General features: G+C 45.6%; 1 protein-coding gene across 4 annotated transcripts in view; it reads left to right on the top strand.

Annotated features, from left to right (window-relative positions):
- RPH3AL (rabphilin 3A like (without C2 domains)) overlaps window positions 1-12,174 on the top strand; it is a 169,573-nt gene that overhangs the window by 31,297 nt on the left and 126,102 nt on the right. For all 4 annotated transcript variants that reach the window (XM_036769264.1, XM_036769263.1, XM_036769261.1 and 1 more), the window contains exons 2-3: window positions 2,658-2,771; window positions 11,510-11,653. In XM_036769264.1, coding sequence (XP_036625159.1) covers window positions 2,695-2,771; window positions 11,510-11,653 — 221 coding nt within the window. In that variant the 5' untranslated portion in view covers window positions 2,658-2,694. The remainder of the gene's footprint in view (window positions 1-2,657; window positions 2,772-11,509; window positions 11,654-12,174) is intronic.

Raw genomic sequence — 12,174 nt, 5'->3', positions numbered from 1 at the left:
GTCTCCTTGTATCTCTTCTTTGAAGTCAAGCTTGGCCGTTGTAATTTAAATAATAGTGCAATTTCAAAGCTTTCCCTTTTGATTGTCTTTACTGTTTACTTTTAGCCACTGTGCGTATTGATCTACTGGTTCTTCCTTCATGTTGCATCAGTTCATATAAGTCTTCCCATGCTTGTCTGTATCCTTTATGCTCATCATTTCTAACAGCACAGTCATATTCCCTTGTATTCACCCACCATAGCATGGTGTTTCCCAATTGATGGACATCTGTTTTGTTTACTGTTCTTTGCTATAATGAAAAGTGCCTCACTTACTAACCATTGTATTGGGTCAGTACCAACCATTCCTAGAATCTTTTTCCTCATTTGCAAAGTGAGCTGTACTGCTCTTGGTCTCAATATTAGAGTGTAAGCTCCTTGTAACCAGGGGCATTGTTACATCCTTTGTATTTGTGTCTCTGGCAGCTAGCACAGTGCCTGGCTCATACTAGGTATTTCATAATGACTTTTTCACTCATTCATTCTTAGAATGTTAGCTCCTTGAGGGTAGGGACCATATCATTTTGGCCTCTGTGACCCTAGTGCCTAGCAGTTGTAACCACTTAATTAATGCTTATTGCTGGATTGAGTTGCAGTGTGAAGCGATTGAGTTGTAGCCCATCCCCAGCCCTGGGGCAGAGAATTGGCAAAGTTCAGGAGCCAGCTTTCATCTTTCTAGGGTGGTGGATGATCAGAAGTGTCAATCTTGGCAGGAAGGATAGCTGGTCCTCAGAGCAGATAGTGGAGAACTATCAGAATCAGAACCAGGCTGTATTTGTATTTGATGCTCAAGCCAAAATGGCATCCTGGTCACTTCAACAATTCTAGTATGGGGAGCCGGTAAGTGATTCTGTCCCCTTGAGGAGCAAGAGCCCATGATGCCTCCTTTTGACTGATCAGGTAAAAGAAAACTGAAGACAGGCCACTCTCCTCCCTTTCAAATCTCACCTCAGACAATAGCTGTCTGACCTTGCTTAAGTCACATAACCTCCGTGTACCTCAGTTTTCTCATCTGTAAAATGAGGGGGTTGGACTTGATGGCCTTTAAGCTTCCTTCTAGTAGCTTAGATTAGAATGATATTTGTAAAGCTCTTAGTACATAGTACTAGTACTTAATACACAGTACATAGTACAAACAGCCTGGCACATAGTAAGTGCTTAATAAATGCTCATTCTCTTCCCTTGCCTTTGAGTCACAGTGTCTATTTTTCCCCACCTCCCAGTTTTTAGCAGCTGACTGTGTGCTTTACCGTAGTGCTTAGCTTCTGCTCATATGCTTCCTGGCCTGAGTCAGACCTCCACCCCTTTGCTCAGGGCCATTAGAAAGTAAAATTTCAGCATCCCCCTTGGAAAGGAGGGAGACAACATGACGCAGGCTTTGGAGGCACTGTCCACTTATTACCTGTGTGACTCTGGGCAAGTCAGTGAACAAATAAGGAGGTTGGATTAGATGAATTCTTTAGGCTCTGAACCTCTGTGACTGTTCTGTAGACCTTCCCACTTCCCTTTGGCATTCTAGAAACCTCTTCCCCCAAAACTAGTACAGTCATCCCTTCCACATTGCAACTTTCCCCATTGAGGTTTCAATATATTGTGGGTCAGTATAAGAAATTAAATGGGAATTTTGGGGTAATTTTATGGAAGCTGCAGAAAAAGTTTAGACACTCCGAAATGCATAAAATATATGTATAATAATATATAATGTCAACATATTTCATCTTTTATTACCATAATAATTCAGACTTTTCTGGTACAAAGGGAGGGCCAACAACTTTTATGTGGGTTTTCCACATTTTTGCTCCTAACCCCTTGATGTGGAAGGGATAACTGTACGTCTTCTCCCTTGGGAAACTGATGAATTCCCAACAAGCCGAGCTAATGGCGACTTGATACAATCAACACTGGGCTCTAACTCTTTCTAGCTGTGGAACCATAAGCATGACCCTTAACCTATCTGAGCCTCATTTTACTGTAAAGTGAGAGTAAGGAGACCTGTGGTACCCACCTCGCTGGGCTGTTGTGAGGCCCAGACGAGAGAATGTCAATAAAGTGCTTTGTATAAATGTCAGCTATCGTTAGCATTCTCTGTCTCCCCTCATGGAATCCTTGGTCAATAAATGGTTGTTAAATGAATGAATAGATGGGGTGAGGAATAAATTAATTTCATGAAGCAAATGAGATAATGATATATAGTGCTTCATAAATGCTAATGTGTTATGTAAATGTCAGCTATTTAAAATATTTATATTTTTTATTTTATTTTAATAATTTATCTTTAAATTTTTATTTATTTGTAGTTGTCAAGTATTTCCTTTTTAAAAAAAGATCCTAAAGAAAGGACTGTTTAAAACAAAGGAATGAATCTGTAATGGTAGAGTTCTGGGTATCAGCGAGGGGAGATATCAGGGGACATGGGGCATTTCCAGTATCCTTCAAGCCATGTCACATGGGCAGCTGCTTATCACACACACAGGTGGCCTTATCAGAACTGGAAGTGTCCAGATGTCCAATGCCTCCAGCACGCTGTTCCTCACTTCTGGTTATTGGCTCACTCACAACCTATTCAGTGACCTTGTCTCTTGCTCTCTCCCCCCCCCCCCATCCTCCATTCTCTTTCAGATGTGACAACCAGCTCCTTTCTCAGTCCCCTCAAACCATGGCTGACACCATCTTTGGCAGTGGGAAGGACCAGTGGGTATGCCCCAATGATCGACAGCTTGCCCTCCGAGCCAAGTGAGTGCCCCCAGTTTTTGCTTTCCTGGTTTTCCTGGCTTTTCCCTTCTCCTCCTGACACTCCTTTGTCAGGATCTCTGCCACCCTGATCCCTTCCTCAGTGAGATGGCAATGATAATAATAATTTTGGGTCCCTACTCAGAGGTGTGCTTGAGCCAGATCAAAATGCCTCTTTGGGGAGAGTTGATTGTTAAATTTCCATTGTGAACATTTACATCTCAGAAATAAGCCAATGCTACAAAGTCAGGGCTTGATTTATTGTTTTGTGATTGTCTAGGCTTAAGAAAGTGACAGAGAAAATGTTAGCAACACAGTTTAAACTTAAAAGTGTGTTCTGTGTTTAAAGCTGGTTGTTAAACATTAACTAGCACACCCCTGCCCATACCTATGATTTTATTGGTGTTGGGAGCTCTGTCTATAATATAAATCAGCACCTGCTCTGAGATTTATCATCTTAGGAAGGTGCCTGAGATATAGAGAAGTTAAGAGACTTGCCCAGGCCCATAGGCAAGCCAAGAGGCTTGTCCCATAGCCATCATATGTTGGAAGTGGGACTGGAGCCCAAGAGGTTAGGGGTCATAGTAGGTCGAATCCTGAACTTTGAGTTAGAACTGAGCTGAAATCTTTCCCTGACACTTACTAGCTGTGAAACTCTGGGCCAGTCACTAATTTCAGCCTTAGTTTCCTCCTTTGTAAAAATGGTGCCTGCCTGACATGGTTATTGTGAAGATAATATGTCTAGATTATTTTGCAAGTATTAAGCTTGGGTTGGTTTTCAGTTTTGTCTGACCCTTCATGACCACATTTGAGGTTTTCTTGGCAAAGATGCTGAAGTGGTTTGCCATTTGCTTCTTGAGTTCATTTTACAGATGAGGAAACTGAGGCAAACAGGGTTAAGTAACTTGCTCAGGGTCACGCAGCTAGGAAGTGTCTGGGGCTGGATTTGAACTCAGGAAGGTGAGTCTTCCTGATTATAGGCCTGGTGCTCAGTGCACTATGATGCCCCTAGCTGCCATAAATGTATTAAAGTGGTATATAAATGTTAGCTATTATTTCTGACTCAGAGGTCAATGCCCTGTGTCACGGCAGACTTTCTAATAATAACCAATTTTACCAAGTTTTAAGGCTTACGAACTACATACATTATTTTATTTGAGACTCATAATGATATGAGGTAGAGATAGGTACCTTTTGACACGTGAGGAAACTGAGGCTTTGACTTGTAAACAGCTACGTGGCTGGTACGTTTCAGAGGCAGTATTTGGACCCAGGTCTGCCTGATTCCACATTCAGCACTCTCACCCGCTGGGGACCTAGACCAAAACAAAAACAACCAAGTGTGCCACGGGGTTCTAAAACAGAGAGAGAACACAGGGAATTCTTAATTAGACACTGTCCCCATGCCAGGGCCAGGCAGCAGGGGACCGGGGCAGGGGTTGGGGGAGGGGGGCACGGAGCAGAATCATCAGTTGTCAGGAGCAGAAGTCATAGCAAGTGGAGAGAGGAAAGAGAGGCAGCATTTGGGCACATCTCTGCCACCGATTCAGCACGTTGGCCACCCAGCACCCCCCTAGGATTGCTTCCTCAATGAAATCCCTTTGGCTTCCACCCCCAAGCCCTGCCCCCTGCAGGACTGCAGAGGAGGATGGAGTCCTGGGTGAGCCTGGGCTGGCTCAGTTCCTCTCCTCTCTGCTCTGCTCTCTCTTCCCATTGTTTTGTTCTCTCCCTTTTCTCTCTTTGTTCTCTCCTTTTCCTTGCCTCCTTTGTCTTTTTCTCTTCTCCCCCCCCCATTCTCTCTCTCTCTTTTCTCTTTCCTCCTTCCTCCTTCCCTCTAACCTCTCTTTTGTATTAGTTTCTCTCTCTCTCCCCTCTCCTTCTTCATTTGCTCTTTCCTCCTATCCTTCTCCTCTCTCTTCCCTTCCCCCTTTCTTCTCCCCCCTTTCTCCACTCCCTCCTCTCTCGCTTCCTTTTTACTGCACCCCAAGGACTAGTTCTATCTGACTTGTAGCTGAAACAGATATGGCTCATCTCCCCTGTCCCAATGTGAGCGCCTTGGGAGGAGCATTTAGCTTTGCATTCGTTCTTTCATTTGTTCATTCTCCCTTTTCCTTCCCCCTTCTCTCTTGCCCCTTCCCCCCTCTCTCCCTCCCTCCCTTCCTCTCTCTGTCTCTGTCTCTCTCTGTCTCCCTCTCCCTACCCCCCTCTCTCTCCCCTCTCTCTCTCTCCCTCCTCTCTCTTCCCCTCTGTTTAGATGGAGAGCTGGTGAAAGATCAGCCCCTCTGCTTTGGGAGAAGTAACCTTGGCCTTCTCTCCTAATCTCAAGCTGAGCTCTCAGAAGCTGGAGCAGCTCCCTCCCTCCTTCCTTCCCTCCCTCCCTCCCTCTCTCTCTCTCTCTCTCTCTCTGTCTCTGTCTCTCTTCTCTCTCTCACTCTCTCCCCCCCCCTCTCTCTCCCTACCCTCCTCTCTCTTCCCTGTCTCCCTCCCTCCCTCCTCTCTCTTCCTCTCTTTAGAGGGAGAGCTGGTGAAAGATCAGCCCCTTTGCTCTGGGAGAAGTAACCTTGGCCTTCTCTCCTAATCTTGAGCTGAGCTCTCAGAAGCTGGAGCAGCTCCCTCTCTGTCTCTGTCTCTCTCTGTCTCTCTCTCCATCTGTCTCTCTGTCTCTCTCTCCGTCTCTCTCTCTCTCCCCGTCTCTCTCTCTCCATCTCCCTCTCTCTCTCTCTCTGTCCCTCTCCCCCCCTCTCTCCCTCTTTCTCTACCCTCCTCTCTCTCCCCTCTCTTCCTCCCTCCCTCTTCCTCTCTGTTTAGATGGAGAGCTGGTGAAAGATCAGCCCCTTTGCTCTGGGAGAAGTTTCCTTGGCCTTCTCTCCTAATGTCAAGCTGAGCTTTCAGAAGCTGGGGCAGCTCCCTCTCTCCTCTCCCCTTCTCTCCGCCCCCACCTCCATTCTCACTCTCTGCAGCAGTGAAGAAAAGCCGGTCACACCTTTTAGAGCTGCAAATGTCTTTTCATCTTTCTCTCCTGGGGCTGGATGCCTGGTAGGGATGGAAAGTGGTCTCAGGCCACTAGCGCCTGGCACTTCTATGCCCTCCTCCTCCCTTCACAATATACCTACTCCAGCCAGCCCCCCCCCCCAGCCCTGTTCACCTCTGACCCCCAGCACAGCACTTATGGCCTCAGTTTACCTTGTCCAGGGACATAGATTCAAGGATCCCTCAGTTCTGTTCAGTTCAGTATCTATTTATGGAACCTTCCCTCTTGGCCAGGCACTGTGCTAGGGCTGGGGGTACACAGACAAAAATGAGACAGCCCCTCCCCTGACAGTGCTTATGTTCTACATGGTTGGGTTGGTTGGCTAAATTCCTTTTAATTCAACAAGCATTTGTTAAGTGCCTGCTATGTGCTAGGCCATGGGGCTGCCAAGACAGAAGAAAGACAGTCCTAGCCCTCCAAGGTTGGAGGTAACAGAGAGGATTGTTTGTATTTAACCCTGCCCTGTGCACAAGGCACAGTGCTCAGCCCTGGGGATGCCAAGAGAATAGGGAAACGATGTCTGCCCTCAAGTAGGGCAAGAGGGAACTATTGTAGAGGTCATCTAGTGCAACCCCATCCTTTTCCAGATGAGGGCACTGAGGCCCAGAGAGGTCTAATTGTTTGCCCGAGGCCACACAGAAAGCATGGGCACAGGCAGTACATTTCATCCAGGTGTATACCTAAGGCAGGGGTGGGGAACCTGTGGCCTCGAGGCCATATGTGGCCCCCTAGGTCCTCAAGTGCATCCCTCTGACTGAATCCAAAGAAATTTGTTCTGTGAAGTTTGGATTCAGGCAGAGTGATGCACTTCAGGACCTAAAGGGCCGCATGTAGCCCTGAGGCCGCAGGTTCCCCACCCTTGACCTAAGGAATTGCATTTTTTAAAAAGGTGAACATTTATCGACTACTCAATCAGAAAAGATGTTCTTATTCATCAAATTTAAGAAATGACTACTTGAACATAAGCCTAATATAGCAGTCCATACTTTAAAACTAAAAGAATATATCTTGTAGTTAAATGAAAATGTGAAAGCGTTTTTCTGGGGAGGGGAGCATTTGGCACCAAGGGTATAAAGGGAAATATTTAATTGGCATTATTAACGTTTTATCCTTTACTTTCTTAAGACCAGACAGCCAACGAAAGAATAAGTCAAGCCCAGATTTGTGTTGCTTGCCAGTTTCAGAAGTGTAAATGGTCACATTGAAAATTTAGCAATCTGTTCTTGAACATATCCCAGCTTGGCACACCCTTTCCATATACCTGGAACATGTAGGTGGATGGGGTATTCGGGAGGGCCAGCACCTCTGGTGTGAAGACTGCTGAGCCCTTTTCAGGGCTGCTCATCCCCCTTTGGTGTCCACCTGCCAGCCAGCTCTAACCTGTGGCTCCAAGGAGCTGTAGCAGGGGCCACGCCTCTGTTTTGGCAGAGGAGCTAAACCAGATTGAGGGTAACCCAAGGGCCTCAAAGCCGTTGGGGAGTTGGGGAGATATCTACCCCAAACATATGGAGACTTCCTTTGGCAGAATGGGTGGATGAGGACAATTTATCCTGAGGGTCATTGGAGCTTGGTCAGGCATCAAAGACGACAGGGTCATCCCCTGGACCATCTCCAGCCATGTTGACTTTTGTCCTGCCCCTGGAAGAGGGATCTAGGCTGACAACTCTGCACAACTCTGCCTCCCTTAAATCCAATTCATGGTGATGTCATCAGTCCTCTTTGAAAACAAAAGACAAACAACAACAACCTGTAACAGACAGATAGTGGCAGAGGCTAGAATTTGCACCTAGATCCTCTGACTTGTCATGTGTGTGCTTCAGGCACACTCAGATGGAGCAGCGGTTAGCTTGACTTGGAGTCAAGAAGACCTGCGCCATGTGACCCTGAGCCACTTATTCCGTCTTAGCCTCACTTTTCTCATCTGTGAAATGGGGATAGTAATAATAGTACCTCTCCCACAGGATTTTAAATTTAATTGAGAATCAAATTTAATTTTTAATTTATTTATATAAATTTATATAAATTAATTTAAATTTTAATTAGAGGATCAAATGAGTTAACCTATGTAAAGCCTTCACAAACCTTAAAGGATACTATGCTCTCATGCCCTGATCATTGTGTTTGGTCTCATAATTAGAGTCAGGATAAAGAAATCAACTGATCAACAAGTATTTATTAGATGCCTACTGTATGCCAGGCCCTGGGAATGCAATTCAGTCAGTAAGCATTTACCCAGAGACTGACACGAAACAGGCCCTGCCTTCAAGGAACTTACATTCTGTTGGAGGAATCGATGTGCATGCGTGTGTGCGTGTGTGTTTGTGTGTATGTATCTGCACACACACATATAAACATATGTACATGTATATTATAGATATATGGAATTGATGTATGTGTATATATTATATGGATATATACACATGCACACATATATTGTGTATATATATGTGTGTACATACATATATAATGTGTACATATACATATGTACACATACATATAGATTATAGATATATGGAATCGATGCATGTATGTGTATATATTATATATGTATATAGACACATCACACATATATATGCGTGTGCACATACATATATAATGTGTACATATACATATGTACACATACATATAGATTATAGATATATGGAATCGATGCATGTATGTGTATATATTATATATGTTTATAGACACATGCACGCATATATATGCGTACATATACATATACGTATATACACACATATGTAAAATATATAGATGCAAGGTGATGGAGGGCACCGCCAGCTGGGGGATCAGATAGGCCCTCCCATAGGAGGTGGCACTTGAGATTTAAGGGAAGGTAGGAATTCTCAGAGGTAGAGATGAGGAGAGAGGCTACCCCAGGCATGAGGGACAGCTCAGAGATGGCAGATTGAGTGTTTTCTGCAGTAGCAAAGGAGCCAGTTTGCACTATAGAGCGCATGAAAGCGAAATAATGTGTAATGGGGGGCCAGGCAGAGGAGTTTCTGCTAACGCACCAGTGAGCCAGGGGCATTCATTGCGCAGTGGAGGGCCGTGGTTAGGTCTGTGCTGTAGGAGAATCCCTGTGTGCAGGTTGGATGGGAGAGGAGAGACGAGAGACGAGAGGCGGGAGGCAGGGAGGCCAGTAAGGAAGGAGGCTATTGCAGTAGTCTAGGTAAGAGGTGATGAAGGCCAGAACTAGTGAGGAGAGAGAAGAGGACTAATGCCAAGAGATGTTGTAGAAGGAGAAACAAGATCCAGCAATGGGTTGGCTCTGTGGCATGGGGGAAAGTGAGGACCCATAGCCACCACCCTCGGTCTGTCTCTGTCACCTCTCACCTGTGCTATCTTAATGTCCTCCCAGCCGGCCTCCCTACTTCCAGCCTCTCTGCTTCTCCAAATCGTCATGCCCACAGCTAAAACAACCTTCTGGGAGCACGGTTCTGTCCATGTGACTTAAGGAACTCTGGTGGCTCGCTGTTACTTCTGGGTTAAAATGATCCTTTTGTTTGCTATGTATAAAGCCCTTCAAAATCTGATTCTGTACTGTGTTTCCAGACTGGTTATACGTTATTCTGCATCATATGTTTCAGGAAAAGTAGCCTAGTTACTGATCTCTCATCTCCCAGCCTTTTCACAGACACTCCCCCATACCTGGAATGTTCTCCCTCCTTGCCTCTGCCTCTTGAGCCCCCTAGGCTCCTTCTTCAACTCAAGTACCACCTCTTACATAAGGCTTTTCCTGATTCCTCCTCGCCTTCTCCCCCCTCTCCAGTTATAAGTGCTACCGTAGGCAAAATTCTTTTGTGTTTATTTTGTTTCTATATTGTATTTGTGTCTATTTTGTATATTTGTGTTTATTTTGTATCTGTATTGTATGTTGTATCTATATTGTATTTGTCTATGTACATGTTGTCCCCTACCTTAACCCTTCCACTTATAAGCCCCAAGCAAGAACTGCTTCCCTTTTGTCTTGTATCCCCACTGCCTAGCATACCACCTGGCACAGAGCAGACAAGTAGAATGTACCTGGGACAGCTTTTCCTTAAACAAATAAATAAATAATAAACTTAAATCAAAGCTGGCTGAATTGAATTGGAACGATGCCTCTCTCAGGCCGGGGCTGCCCAGATTGTTTCTATGACAGCATTGAGAAGAACCTCGATGCTGACCTACCACCGACTTGCAATCCCTTGTTAGGACATCCTGAAATCTACCCTCCCCCCCTTCCTCCCTACTCCTCTGCCTCTAGCTCTGCTTGGCCCTTTAGGTTTGCAAAGTGCTCTGTACATTTGGAGCTCACTTTATCCTCACTGACTTTTTTGTTATAAAGAAGTGTTTGCATATTATACATATTTATAATCCTCTCACTCACCTTCCAGACAGATGGAAAGAAAACCACCAAGTCTCATCTTCCTTTTCCATAAGCATGAGCTCCCTTCCGTTTGCCTCTTTCCCCTTCTCCTGTTTCTGCAGCTCTTTTCCCTCTGAACCTCTAGAGACCTCCCCTTGAGGTGTCTGGGTTCTTAGCCGATTTGTATTGTAAGGTCTCACTTTTGTTAATGTTAAAGGTAGCTTCGAACTTGCCTGAGGTCGCATAGCAAGCTGTTGGTATGGCCCATGCTAGAATTCACCTGATGTTTTAATGGAAAAGAGCCAGATTTGGCTTTGATCCTTGCCTTGGTGATTCACTTCAACTCTCTGGGTCTTGGTTTCCTCATCACTAAAACAGGAGCCGGGACTAGATGCCCTATAATCACACTAGAAGTAGGGTTCTGGGGGCTGCTTTTTAGGAAGGACTTTGATTAGCTAGAGAGCAATCAGAGGAAGGCAGTCAGGATGGCGAATGGCCCAGAGGTCTCTTTAAGTATCTGAACGGTGTCATTGGGTTTCAATTTGGTCTGCATGGCTTTAGAGGGAAGCATTAGGATCAGGGTGTGGAAGTATAGAATATAGGCAAGTATAGAATTGATGTCAGGAAAAAAAAACTTCCTAACCATTAATTAGAGCTTTTGAAAGTGTAATAGGCTGCCTTGGGAGGCAGTAAGATCCTTGTCACTGAAAGTTTTCAAGCAGATGAATGGCTCCCTGTTGGAGGTTCTTATTCAGGTGCAGTGACCCCAGTTGTAGATGACCTTTGAGGCCCCTTCTAACTGAGATTCCTTGATTCTTTGATTTATTGGGGGTACTGGAAGGATTTGGAGGAAAAGAACCCGAGTCTGAATCTTGTCTCTGCTCTAAAGTATCTGTGTGACCTTGGGTAAATAATTTTATCTCCCTAGGCTCTTTGGAGTAGATCACAGGATCGTCCCAGATTCAGCACAGGGAGGGATTTTCGTGTTCCTTGAGTCCCAGACCCTCATTTTACACAGGATGACAAGGAGACCCAGAGAGCTTACATGACAGCTAGTGTCTGAGGCAGGATTCATACCTGGGTCTTTGACTCAGAGTCTCGACTCTATATTACACCGTCTCTCTTCAATGATCCCTAAGGTTCCCTCACACCCTGTGGGTTAGTTATGCTCCCAGGACCTCTCAGTTCCTGGTCCTCTTTCCCCTCCCCCATTGCTACGTTCTGTTGCTAGAAGTTGCCTTGACAAACATCTCAATCTAACCCTTGTTTGTTCTGAAGCCGGGGAACAGCCATGTAGGGAGCCATAGAAAGGTGGATCCAAGATGGCAGGCATTATGGTCCTTTCTCCTTTGTCCTCCCCAGACTGCAGAGTGGATGGTCAGTGCATACGTACCAGACAGACAAACAGAGGAAGAGTCAGAGTCTCAGTGCTGCTGAAGTGGAGGCCATCTTGGAGGTGATCCAGAGGGCTGAGAAGCTGGACATTCTGGAGCAGCAGAGAATTGGGTAAAAGCAGTGGGCATCTGGGCTGGGGTTGGGGCTGAGGGTGGGTCTCCTAGCTGGGGTATGAAGGGGATTGATCTAGATTGAGAGCCAGTGGACCTGAGCTTTGACACTGTCTAGTCCTGGTACTTTGAGGAAGGCCTTTACCTCTCCAGCTTGGGTGGCATAGTGGTTGGAGCATTAGTGTTGGCGTCTGGAAGAGTCAGCCAGATCAAATACTGCTTCAAACACTTTCCTGGCTGTGAGATCCAGGACAAGTCACTTACTGCCTGGACTCTTAATAGCCTATGCATTGTTCTGCCTGCCACAAGTCTCTCCCCATTCCAGTCCTTCACTCAGTTGTTGTCCCAAAGTGCAGCTCTTGACCATGTTACTTTCCTACCCAATAAACTCCAGGGGCCCCATTGCCTCTGGGATCAAATAGAACATACTCTGTTGGGTGTTCAAAGCCATTCGTAACCTGCTCCCTCCCCTACCTTTCCAGTCTTTTTATACCTTAGATCCCCTTCCCCCGACATAGTCTG

The sequence above is a fragment of the Trichosurus vulpecula genome, chromosome 7 (assembly GCF_011100635.1).
Source record: "Trichosurus vulpecula isolate mTriVul1 chromosome 7, mTriVul1.pri, whole genome shotgun sequence".
Lineage (NCBI taxonomy): Eukaryota > Metazoa > Chordata > Mammalia > Diprotodontia > Phalangeridae > Trichosurus > Trichosurus vulpecula.
The sequence above is the reverse complement of the archived record's forward strand: the minus strand, read 5'-3'. Positions and strand labels throughout refer to the sequence as shown.